We start from the raw sequence: 13,363 nt of genomic DNA on the forward strand, positions 1-13,363 counted from the left end.
ATAACACTAAAAGCCCTACCACCCACAGTAGAGTTTACACTTGGGTACGACAAGCAAACTGTCATTGCTATCTAAGGGTCTGGGCAGGAACATATGGTTGCACTAACTCAGCAAGGTGTTGAGGTGCGGGGACAGGCTTTATAAACTAAGACTAAAAGTTTAAACGATGCGATTGACCACAGGAAGCCAGTGAAGTTGGTAAAGGATGGGAGTGATGTGCAGATTTTTTATTATATCTAAGGGCTCGAGCAGCAGAGTTTGAAAGCGATGTATTTGGTGGGTAAGCCACTATATAAAGGAGTTAAAGTAGTCCAATCTGGAGGTTATAAACGCGTGGATAACAGTTTCAGCATCTCCAAAGTTAAGAGAGGGGTGTATACGAACAATATTCCACAAGTGGAAGAAGCGTGATTTAACAATCTGACCAATGTGTGAGTGAAAACGCAACGAGTCGAACAAAACTCCCAGATTCTTACAGTTTTTTAATGTGTATAAATTAGGGATGCTCATTTCGATTAATTTTCCCGACCGACAACCGCCGCTCGTTAATCGATTATTAACCGTTAACTGATAAGATTATAATATTGAATTGACAGCCGATCTCACCAATCATAATCCGCCATTTTGTCCGACAAAGCAGTCAGGAGAGATAACGTTAGCTAGCAGATTAACATGGGAGGATTTGAACTTGAAAAACGGAATGTACTGACCCCTTTCCGCGGTTTAAAACAACATTCCTTCTTATGTTCATTCATAACTTATTTGATGCTATAGAAGGAAGAGATGATCGGTTCACGAGCAGCTTTAACGGATGCTCTACTACAGCGATCTGTCAGACACATTTAAGAGAGCCACAAAATGGTATGTAGCCTATTGTATCGTTTAAATTTATTTTAAAAAATGACCAAATTTGAAAGGTGAGACTTTGTTTAATATGTTTAATATCAGAAGTAACCGAAAAGTAACCTGGTCTGTCCTGAGTCTGTCAGCGTGTTGTCAGTCTCCTCTCTGCTCCGCGACGTATTTTTCACTGCGTGAGAACATGGTGTAGCCTACGTGAGAGCAGCGTAGCTTGTCGGACATAACGACAGTAACTAAGGGGGGCGGGTCTTTGCGAAGGGTCAATTGCATTAAATACAAATAAAATGGACGCGTTGCCTATCTGTGACCCTTTAAAAAAAGTTTTTATCAAAGGGTTTATTTTAACGTGCAAAGTGCAAACAGCAGCATACAGAACAGATCAACAACAGAACCTGGATTCAGTTTAAATTTTCACGCACCTGCAGCATTTCTGACAGTGAGAGAAAAACAGAATAAAATAATACAAATAAAAAACAAAATAGGCCTACACTAAATATATTTTTTAAACTTAAATAATTAACAAATTAAGATGACAAAAAGAAAACACTGAATCCGTTTGAACAAAGCTTTCGAAAAAAACGGCATTTTTTTCCCCCGTTTTTTTATTTAAAAAAAGCAACATCAACGTGATGTGGGGTCAGTCTGGAGCGCAGCCTGTTGACAGTTAGACCCGCGGCAGAAAACACCCTCTCCGATGGGATGGATGTCCCATCGGACGAGAATACACAGGTAACGTCTCGAGACGTGTGTGGTTGCGCGTGTCGACCATAGACTGTAAAAAAGGTGTCGACGCACTCCGTGAGTTAATAAATATATAAGCTATAAAGTATTTTATTTTTAAACCATGCAGCAAACTAAAAAAAAAAGAAGATAAAAAAAAACGTTTTAAACCGTTTAACTGATAGTATTAATCGGTCAAAATTTTTACATTCGGTTAACGGTTAAACGGTCAATATGAGCATCCCTAGTATAAATACATCCAATACTTCCCAAAAATCACAAAACCTTAAACTTCAAAACAAGATGATGGAAGATGTATTTATTTACTAATGTGTGCATGTGCAAGTTGACGAACTCTGCAAAACAATCCAGAAACTTTTCGGTTCTCTTTTATGATGTTATCTGAAAAGCGCTTCAAGCAATTGTACAACAGCTTCAATGTTACGATTACAATCACTTGTGTTTCGGTTTTGAAGCCAGAGCCTCGAGATTGGCGGGACCGCCCCATACTGTCCCAAACACGTTCCTCTCAGTCTTAAGGGCTTGTTCCAGGGGAAGCTCTCTTCCTGAGACGACCACCTTCTTGAGCGCCTGGATCACTGGAGCCGGAGCCTTGATGAACGGCCTCAGCCACTGCTCAGCGTGTGTTAGTGTTTCTCCCTCTCCAGAAGAGCAGAGGAGCACCTCATCCACCAGTCCCATCTGTCTTCCACAGTCTGGATCCACCTTTACAGCCCCGCTCAGCAGTTTCAGGGCGTTCTGGCTGCCGACAATACCAACTAGTCTTGCAGCTCCTCCCCATCCAGGGACCAAACCCATATGCTTATGGACAAACTGGATTACACCATCGGACGTCATCAACCTGGAAATGGAAATAAAATGGTGACGTTCTATTCCGACAAGATATTGCTTGATAAAAACATACTGTAACTTTCAGAATACAAATCTCTTACTACGGTCCAAAAAGATCAAGCTAGAAAGCTTTAAAAAAAAAGAAGACACTTTTCACCTTTTAGCGTGACACTGATCTAAAACACAAAAGAAAGGCTTTAGTAAAGAAAGATGAATGTTTTGGATCGGCCCAGAGCTGAATCCTATAGGAAGCCTGTGGGGCGTCCTGAAGAGGGCAGAGCACAGGAGATGCCCTTGCTATTTAACAGATCTGGAACGTTATTGAAAGAATTTTTTACTTCATCTGAATGGTATGAAACTTGGTAAAGGTTTTAGGAATTTCTGTTTGAACACACACACACACAAATCATGGACATGATTCGAAAAAGTTAAATGGTCCTGAAAAAATAGTCACACTTGTATTGTTTGCGTCAAAAATGAGCACATTGGAAATGAATGGGAATCGAATTTCACCAAGTGGAAACTTTTGGTACTGCGCCCAAACAAAACCTCACTGAACGCTCATTTATTTGAGATATCAACCTTACATTTGGAACACAATTTATTTAGATTTATGGCTTTGATTTTCATACCGATTTAAAGCTGAAAACATGATTTAGAGTAAAACATGCTTTGGAAAATATATTTTATATAAACATTGAAAAGAGTATTTTTGAGATTCATAACAATAAACGTAAAATTGTATATCTCATTTCAAATTCATTTTTTGAAACTTTTTTTATTTCAGAAATAATCTGCCAAGTGTTGTCTTTAAAAAAGAGACCAAACTTGAATCTGTGCTCCAAAGCATTCAAGATTTATGACTGATTTTCAGGTCTGTGCTCAAAAAGTAAATAAATTGATTACAACTATTGCATAAATATAATTTAGTTCCCATAAAATCCCCTAAAAATACAAAATATTAAATAAAAAATATAATCAAACTAAAATATAGTATGTGCATTCATTTCAGTGAAATAAAAAACAGTAATTTAGAACATTACGCGAGTGATTAATACAGGGGGGTGTACATTTATGCAATTAGTTATTCCAAGTTTTTTATTCTCATCTTTTTTTCTTTGAATAAACTTTGAGTCACTTTGAATAAATGAGTAAATAAATAAACTAATATGACCCGTGTAAAAAATTAAATATGTCAAAAACTGTGTTTACCTGAAGTCACATGCAGTGGTGAGTTCTGCCCCCCCGCCCAGCGCTCTTCCCTCCACCAGAGCCACGGAGATGAGCGGCAGCCTGCCTGAAACAACAGAGTTTAGCTCGGACACACACCACACTGCGGAATAATGCTGGATAAAAGACATGGATCTGCACAGTTTTCAAATTTGCATAAGGGCAAATAAATATATTTGCATACTGTGCACTATTTGAGGGGACAGCCATTTGAAGCGGAGTACCAAAACCATATAGAAATTATTGAATGCACTTTTTCAACCCACTAATGCACTGCAAAACCAATTTGAAAACCCATTATGCACTGTTGGGATTGTGCCAAAACTTTGGTGGTAAACGCTGATGCAGGCAAGCTGCATTTATATTCCAATATACTGATTTGGTCCTCAATTATTATTAATGCCTCTTATTATTATCAATGTTTGTAAACTTTGTTCTTGCTGCTTAACATTTTTGTGGAAACTGTGATACTTTTTTCAGGATTCTTTGATGAATAGAAAGTTCAAAAGAACAGCTTTTATTTAAAATAGAAGTTTTTTTTTATCACATTATAAATGTTTTACTTTTTGATCAATTTAATGCTGCCTTGCTGAAGTAAATGAGTATTAATTTCCCAAACTCTTACCCCAAACTCTTGAATGGTAGTTGTATCATGGGTTTCACAAAAATATGAAGCAGCACAGCTGTTTTCAACATTGGTAATAATCAGAAATGTTTCTTGAGCAGCAAATCAGCATATTAGAATGATTTCTGAAGGATCACGTGACACTGAAAATAATGTATTTATAATTTATATAATTTATAGTATATATAATTTTTCTGTATTTGGTTGTGTTGTGAACTTTTGCAGCATGTTTCTGTGTTTGGTTGTGTTGTGAGTATTTGGAGCACACGTGTTGTGAAACTGATGAAGATGTTTTTTCTGTTTTCTTCAGTTGAGCCCTCTCAGCCACCGTAGTAATGGGAGTAATTACAGACACAGTTTTTAACATGCCACCTTTTGATCAAACTGCAAAAAGCTATGACATCTTTATTTATTTTCATGATGATAACACGGTAACGTTATAACAACGTAGAAAACCACCCTTGCATAAACACACTTTTCAATAAGAAGGACAGGAGACCCTTTTCCCGGTGTGCCAAAGATCCTCTACTTTCTTCAAATTCTGTTCAAAAACGATATTTCCAGTCGTGACCCACTAACCTGAGGAGTCGTGTTAGAGTGTTCTGCATGAACTCACACATCCTCATGCCATCCTGAAAAACAGCAAACATTACATCAACTGGAAAACACTGGATGTTTTGTTTTTCAGATGTTTCAGTAGGCTACAGAAGCTCTTGTAAGTTTCCCTGAGGTCCACTTATAATATTAGCAAAGATAGACAATGTTTTTTTTCAATGGGACGTTTTTAGTTCTGAAAGTTACAATATCTTCCCAGAGTCGCTGTTTGGATTTAAATAGGCAAATGCTTAAGAGTCAATGATTGGATCTTTCTTGCAGTGATTATTATGTTTCTAGCATGATATATTTTTATATCCGCTAACTGTCGTACGCGTGTTCACGAGAGACTGGCGTCCCAGCGTATGACGTAGTACGCAGGAGTAGCGTAAGTTCCGGTGACGAACGGGGAAGAGCAGAGGATAGAGCAAAACAAAACCCCGGTCACGAATTAGAAGTCTAAAACGAACTTGGTTCTCGCGAGAACTAGCATATCCTCACCGGAGTGTCCTACGTCTTACGCTGGAACGCCAGTCTCTCGTCAACGTGCGTACGACAGTTAGCGGAAGTTAGAGAATACAGTTTGTAAAGTTTTAAATATGAATAATTTTCTTACACAAATGCATCGCTTCACTTCAGAAGGCCTTTATTAACCCCCCAGAGCAGTGTGGAGCACTTTTATGATGGATAGATGCACTTTATAATGGATAGATGCACTTTATGATGTATAGATGCACTTTTATGAATGACAGATGCACTTTATAATGGATAGATGCACTTTATGATGGATAGATGCACTTTTTTGATGGATAGATGCACTTTATAATGTATAGATGCACTTTTATGAATGACAGATGCACTATGATGGATAGATGCACTTTTTTGATGGATAGATGCACTTTTATGATGGATAGATGCACTTTATAATGTATAGATGCACTTTTATGATGGATAGATGCACTTTATAATGTATAGATGCACTTTATAATGTATAGATGCACTTTTATGATGGATAGATGCACTTTTATGAATGACAGATGCACTTTATAATGTATAGATGCACTTTTATGATGGATAGATGCACTTTTATGAATGACAGATGCACTTTATAATGGATAGATGCACTTTATAATGTATAGATGCACTTTTTTGATGGATAGATGCACTTTATAATGTATAGATGCACTTTTATGAATGACAGATGCACTTTATGATGGATAGATGCACTTTTATGATGGATAGATGCACTTTTATGAATGACAGATGCACTTTATAATGTATAGATGCACTTTTATGATGGATAGATGCACTTTTATGAATGACAGATGCACTTTATAATGGATAGATGCACTTTATAATGTATAGATGCACTTTTTTGATGGATAGATGCACTTTATAATGTATAGATGCACTTTTATGAATGACAGATGCACTTTATGATGGATAGATGCACTTTTATGATGGATAGATGCACTTTATGATGGATAGATGCACTTTATAATGTATAGATGCACTTTTATGATGGATAGATGCACTTTTATGATGGATAGATGCACTTTATAATGTATAGATGCACTTTTATGATGGATAGATGCACTTTATGATGGATAGATGCACTTTTATGAATGACAGATGCACTTTATAATGGATAGATGCACTTTTATGATGGATAGATGCACTTTATGATGGATAGATGCACTTTATAATGTATAGATGCACTTTATAATGTATAGATGCACTTTTATGAATGACAGATGCACTTTATGATGGATAGATGCACTTTTATGATGGATAGATGCACTTTATAATGTATAGATGCACTTTTATGATGGATAGATGCACTTTTATGATGGATAGATGCACTTTATAATGTATAGATGCACTTTTATGATGGATAGATGCACTTTATGATGGATAGATGCACTTTTATGATGGATAGATGCACTTTTATGAATGACAGATGCACTTTATGATGGATAGATGCACTTTTATGATGGATAGATGCACTTTTATGAATGACAGATGCACTTTATAATGTATAGATGCACTTTTATGATGGATAGATGCACTTTTATGAATGACAGATGCACTTTATAATGGATAGATGCACTTTATAATGTATAGATGCACTTTTTTGATGGATAGATGCACTTTATAATGTATAGATGCACTTTTATGAATGACAGATGCACTTTATGATGGATAGATGCACTTTTATGATGGATAGATGCACTTTATAATGTATAGATGCACTTTTATGATGGATAGATGCACTTTTATGATGGATAGATGCACTTTATAATGTATAGATGCACTTTTATGATGGATAGATGCACTTTTATGAATGACAGATGCACTTTATAATGGATAGATGCACTTTATAATGTATAGATGCACTTTTTTGATGGATAGATGCACTTTATAATGTATAGATGCACTTTTATGAATGACAGATGCACTTTATGATGGATAGATGCACTTTTATGATGGATAGATGCACTTTTATGAATGACAGATGCACTTTATAATGGATAGATGCACTTTATAATGTATAGATGCACTTTTTTGATGGATAGATGCACTTTATAATGTATAGATGCACTTTTATGAATGACAGATGCACTTTATGATGGATAGATGCACTTTTATGATGGATAGATGCACTTTATAATGTATAGATGCACTTTTATGATGGATAGATGCACTTTTATGATGGATAGATGCACTTTATAATGTATAGATGCACTTTTATGATGGATAGATGCACTTTATGATGGATAGATGCACTTTTATGAATGACAGATGCACTTTATAATGGATAGATGCACTTTTATGATGGATAGATGCACTTTATGATGGATAGATGCACTTTTATGAATGACAGATGCACTTTATAATGGATAGATGCACTTTTATGATGGATAGATGCACTTTATAATGGATAGATGCACTTTTATGGACTTCAAAACAGAAACAGCCATTCACTGCCATTATAAAGCTTGGAAGAGCCAGGACATTTTTTAATAACTCCGATTGTATTCGTCTGAAAGAAGAAAGGCATATACACCTAGGATGGCTTGAGGGTGAGTAAATCATGGGCTAATTTTCATTTTTGGGTGAACTATCCCTTTAAACATCCGTGTAGGAAGACACATCATGGCCATATTCCAGGATGACAAAGTCAAGATTCATCAGGCTCAAATTGTGAAAGAATGGTTGGTAGGGAGCATGAAGAAAGGGAGCATTGGTGATAAATGTTGTGATGTTATTTCCATGGAGAGCTGCATCAATGTTTGGTCAAGATCTTGTATTGACAATGCAAGAGTCCAGTAAAGTCTCCTCCAGCACATCCCAAAGACTTGCAGTGAATGTAAGGTCTGGACTCAGAGGTGCCGATTCATGTGTGAAAATGATTCCTCATGCTCCCTCACAACCATTCTTTCACAATCTGAGCCTGATGAATCTTGACATTGTCATCCTGGAATATGGCTATGATGAGTCTTCTACATGGTTGTTTAAGAAATGAAAAGCTACACACTCCATCAGTTAGGGTTAGAAGAACTGTTGCCAAACATATAACATGCCAGAAACATAATAATCACTGCAATAATGATCCAATCATAGACTCTTCAGTATTTGCCCATTTAAATCCAAATAGTGACTTTGTTTTTGGCCAGGCAGTGTATAATGACAGTATGATCTTTAGCTGATAAACTCTTCTCACCTGTGGGTTTGCTATCGCTCGGACTGCGTTGAGATCAGATCCGGAGCAGAAGTTTCCAGAAGCTCCCTTCACAATGACAGCTTTCCCTTCTGTCCAGCTCTCCAGTTCATGCACTCGCTGCTCCAGCTCAAGCATCATGCAGCCTGCGGGAAAACAGCACGTAATGAAATCCTTCAAGCTAACTCATTTGAATGTCCTTTTCGTTATATGAAGGTCACATTAAATCTGCTTTTTCTAACATGCTAACATCATTTATTTGGGCTATATTTCAGATGTATTTACTGTATGTAAAGATTTTATTGTTTAACTCTTGTCCCAGACTGTCAATCTTATAAAGTCACAATGAAAAAATGTGAGTTGACAAATCCTATTTTTTTATGGAATATTGCAGTATTTATTCTAAATGATTTATCCGTGCACATCATTATTATTTTTAAATCATATGCTTCGTAATCTTAAAATCAAAATAACTTCCCCTCCCTCTTGCAGCGACATCTCTTCTCTGATGACGAGGGCGGGGCAACCTGTCACTCACATGAGATCCACCAATAGCAAACCACAACCATCCAATCACTTCCCCACGGACAAAATCAATCTATTTTTTCTATCTTACAAAACTAACTAAAACTGTATTTGATATAATTTGTTAAAAAAAATTCTTCAAGAGTGTTTCACAATAGAGAAGAAAAGACTATCATAACTTCTCTTTCATGCGGACTTTAACTTTTGTCTCAGAACCAGCCAATCATTCTTAAAATATGAATGTTCAGAAAACAAGTATTATCATCTCACAATTTCACAACAAGAATTAGACATAAACCAAATTTCAAATCTATTCTGTTAAATGTTTTTTTAAGTTTGTTTTTTCATGTTTAGCCAGGAAACTGTGTAAGTTTGAGATAAAGCATGTGGAATGTGACGTGAAGAAAATCAAGGTAAATATAATATAAAGACAAAGTATTTTTTTATTGTGCATCATTTCCAATCAAACACTAATTTAGTAAAATTATGCAAAACGTCTACAAATACTATTTGTATAAAATGCTTTCATCACATTTTATATTAGGTGTCTTTACTATGAACGTGCATATAAAACTGTATGTACAGTGTACTTGTGTTGATCACTTGTGCTGCGATTGAGGTGGGAAACGGGTAAGGTTAGGAACAGGTTTAAGGGAAGGGTCAACAGTGTAATTATACATACAGGTGTTTATTAAATAGTACAATGTAAAAACTGATGTATTTTTTTATTGAAATGTGAAGTACATATGGAACCAATGCTATTATTTGATAAATAATATTTGACATATATGTATGAAAATCCTTAGCAAGTCAGCGGGTTCTGCTATTTTATTCCAAAAGTTCCATTTCCAGCATAAACTGTCCTCAAACTAAATAAATTGCCCATAAATGTGTGGGGTAAACACGAGTAGGCCTACCTGAGAAGGCGTTCATGCGCGCTGGATTATTGACAGTGAGCACCGCGATGCCGGACTCCTGTCGCTTCTGGAGATCGATGGATCCTCCTGGGAAAGCCTGCAGCTTCTCCCTGATACTCTCAGGAGCTCCAGTCGTGCAGACGGTTCGGTTGTGCTGAAGGACCCTGAGACTCACAGCACTGCGGGTCAAGATCCACCGGCACCGAGCAGCGCCGCACACACTCATTATGATTATGTCGCGTCTATTATATTGTTCAATTTTTAATGCATGACTTTTTAAAAGTACTTGACCTGTTTCGAGCCGTAGGAGTAACTTTAAAAACGGTCCTGAAAGAAACAAATAATTAATGTAAACTTTCCGCTTTGATATGTAGCCTACGCCGCCTTTTACAATTAAATTCCGAATAAAGCTGCTATGCACTCAAAGTGTTGAGAAAAAATCACAAAGAAATAAAAGCAGACTAAATACTATAGACTGTAAAAAATACCAACCAGAGGAGATGTCAAAGGATTTATCTAAATTCACTTTCTATGCGATGGTGCAATTGTCCAGAGGGGGGAGCTGTTCCCCAATTCACATTTCACACACTGCAGCGCTGCATATAAAGGTAGAATGCATGAACTGAACATCAACCCTGCTGGTGTCTGGTGTAAATTAAATGTCAGGTGTAAATTAAATGTCAGGATCAGCCTTTCCCCCCTCCAGCCTCAAAAGAAATTGCCTCACTCACTTTAATCAGACCTGACTATTTAGATAGTCGCGGTGAATGTTTATAGGCTATGCTGGTCAATGAATGGTACGCTATCAGTAGGTCTTTAAAGAGATAGTTCACCCCAAAAAATGAAATCATCTAACTCCGACGAAAGTGACTTGAACGCACCCGCCGTCGTAAACACCACTTCCCCACCTTGTAAATACGAACTTCCCAGGTGGACTTACGAGGTGGGAAGTAGGCCTGTTTACAACGGCAGGTGCGTTCAAGTCACCTTCATCAGAGTAAGATCGATGGCGGTGTACTTTCTCTTAATTAATGACACAAAAATAGCCTACAGGTTCTTAAACTCTACTACTAGAAAATGAAGAACAAGAAATGCATCAGGTGTGTTTTCCTTTTTATGTTTTTAATTAATTTTTGAAGCCACTTTAACATATAGGCTAATGCTATCATATTTTGTGCAGGCAATAAACTTCGTTGACAGTTGCCTGGTTGACAGTACCGGTTATTAAGTAGGCTAAAAGACTGCAATGCAGTTTTTATTTATTAGTTAATATTTATAGGTCTTTAGGGGTTTATGTTACCGTCACAGCGGGACAGACAGGAGTCTGCGCGCGTATTTTTATCTGGCGCCAAACAGACGCTCTGAGGAGGAAAGCATAGCAACAGAGATAGGTAGACTACTGCATTATTTATCACTTCGTTTTATCCTTGCATATTTTTTGCACAAGTTAGCCTACACTAAGCAGTAGAATGTCATTTATTTATCGATTGATTTTTTTTGAGGAACTTCTATATCATGAAACCATGCAGCCTGACCAGGTATGTAGGCCTACATGATGCAACCACAATTATACACGATTAAATTAATGTCTAGTCAGGTTCTATTTCTAGGCTATATGGTGCTTCATATAACCATTTAGGGGTTCCCGTCATGGGAATTTCTGTATTAAACAGTTTGTAAACATACTTGATCTCTAGAATAAACTGAAATGACCCATTAAACATTAAAGTAGCCTATTTAAAATTCTAAGACCCCATTGAACCTTTTTTTCTAAGAGTGTAGTACTCTTGGAGTACAAACATATGGAGCCTTGGATGACAGTCAAGTGTCATCAGATTTCAGAAGTGAGAGGTTGACAGATGCTTCATCTTCCAGTCTGAGATGCCTATGTGGGGCTCCTGGCTTCCTGTTGGGAAAGATGTTTGAGTGAAGTGGAATAAATGTGGACAAGGATGAGTTGATTTGCGCTGGGGGACGGCGATCTTTGTCCTGGCATGTTGGCTAAGGTTTTCTGACAGGATACTGCAGCTGCAAAAACATTTTTTCCTGACTTAATTCTGTAAGCGACTCAAAAGAGCAAGGTTGGAGACTAAATGTCTACACTCATAGTTGACTAGAATAGATTTTTGGATCCAGGGATGTGAGGAATGTAAATTCAATGTGTAAAATGAACTGTACTTCAGACATTGTATTCAAAGTAACATTTCTATGGGCTTATTTGGCCCTTATGGTTGTGGGAAAAGATTAAGTAGTAAAACGGGTTCAAGCAAGGCTTTTAAAATGATAGTTCACCCAAAAATGAAAATTATATCATCATTTACCCACCTTCGTGTCGTTCCAAACCCGTAAGACTTTCGTTCATCTTCGGAACACAAATTAAGATCTTTTTGATCTTTGCTACACAACTACCATTTTGACACTTCAAAAAGTTCATAAAGAGATCGTATAAAACTAATCAATATGAATTGAGCGGTTTAGCTCAAATTTTCAATAATGAAATCTCAGATTTCTTTAAAAAGATCTTCATTTGTGTTCTGAAGATGAACGAAAGTCTTATGGGTTTCAAACGACATGAGGGTGAACAAATGACAGAATTTTCATTTTTTGGTCAACTATCCATTTAATTAAATGAATTTGATGCAAAAAAAGAACACCTCAATTTTAACTTTGTTTATGGCCATGTCATATATTGAAGATGAGGCTAGCATGGTGTTTCAGTCAGAGATTAGTTTATTTTTACTGGCCCACAGACTATAGGAAGAGACAACTAAATAATTATGAATTTTGAGTGACTATTCCTTAGCCACCATTATAAGTTTACACTATCTGTTGCAAATCAGCTGTTCTAATAGATAGTTCACAAAAGAAGCTACTGGCGCAGACTACTTGCATGGTGAGATAATAGTTGTCCAATTTTCATGTGTGGATGGACTAAGAAATAGTCACTCAAAATTCATAATTATTTAGTTGTCTCTTCCTATAGTCTGTGGGCCAATATTATTTGCAAAAACTGCACCTCTTCTGTGGCTAATATTGATTTCATAATGATCCTTTCTCCGTGAAGTCAAGCAGCAGAAGTGATAATGTGCAAATACTACTGGCCCATTTTGGGGTGAACTAACATGCAAGACTAGTCTTACATGCCACTGTTTATAACACAGAGCATTCATCCTTTGCTGGGACGCTTAAAAAAAGATTGGGGGCATAAATTAAGAGTATACCCACTTCTCCAGGCACCGCTACATCACTGGCCATGTGTACCGTGGCTCCATGGGCGAGACTAAATAGGTAATGAATAAAACACATTTACATCTAGAA

At 36.8% G+C, this 13,363-nt stretch overlaps 1 protein-coding gene across 2 annotated transcripts; it reads right to left on the reverse strand.

The window, feature by feature from the left end:
- Nucleotides 1-1,954: 1,954 nt before the first annotated feature.
- Nucleotides 1,955-10,607, reverse strand: echdc1 (enoyl CoA hydratase domain containing 1). 2 transcript variants are annotated; one of them, XM_084089589.1, is made up of 6 exons: nt 10,538-10,607; nt 10,046-10,372; nt 8,607-8,749; nt 4,868-4,920; nt 3,646-3,726; nt 1,955-2,443 (listed from the first exon to the last, which is right to left on the reverse strand). In XM_084089589.1, exons 2-6 carry the CDS (start codon nt 10,269-10,271, stop codon nt 2,035-2,037), a joined length of 912 nt encoding a protein of 303 aa, XP_083945715.1. In that variant the 5' UTR covers nt 10,272-10,372; nt 10,538-10,607; the 3' UTR covers nt 1,955-2,034. The 2 variants fall into 2 exon arrangements, with proteins under 2 accessions (XP_083945715.1, XP_083945714.1); XM_084089588.1 differs by having other exon boundaries at nt 10,046-10,562.
- Between the last annotated feature and the right edge of the window lie 2,756 nt (nt 10,608-13,363).

Source organism: Abramis brama (genome assembly GCF_963993115.1).
Source record: "Abramis brama genome assembly, chromosome: 17".
Classification (NCBI taxonomy): Eukaryota; Metazoa; Chordata; class Actinopteri; order Cypriniformes; family Leuciscidae; genus Abramis; species Abramis brama.

Excerpts from the sequence above, each read along its gene's own strand:
- echdc1 (XM_084089589.1), bottom strand. The coding sequence starts at position 10,271 with ATGAGTGTGTGCGGCGCTGCTCGGTGCCGGTGGATCTTGACCCGCAGT. Across the intron at positions 4,921-8,606 it reads GAGCGATAGCAAACCCACAG|GATGGCATGAGGATGTGTGA; the intron begins GTGAGAAGAGTT and ends GCTGTTTTTCAG. Across the intron at positions 2,444-3,645 it reads ACCACTGCATGTGACTTCAG|GTTGATGACGTCCGATGGTG; the intron begins GTAAACACAGTT and ends TTCCATTTCCAG.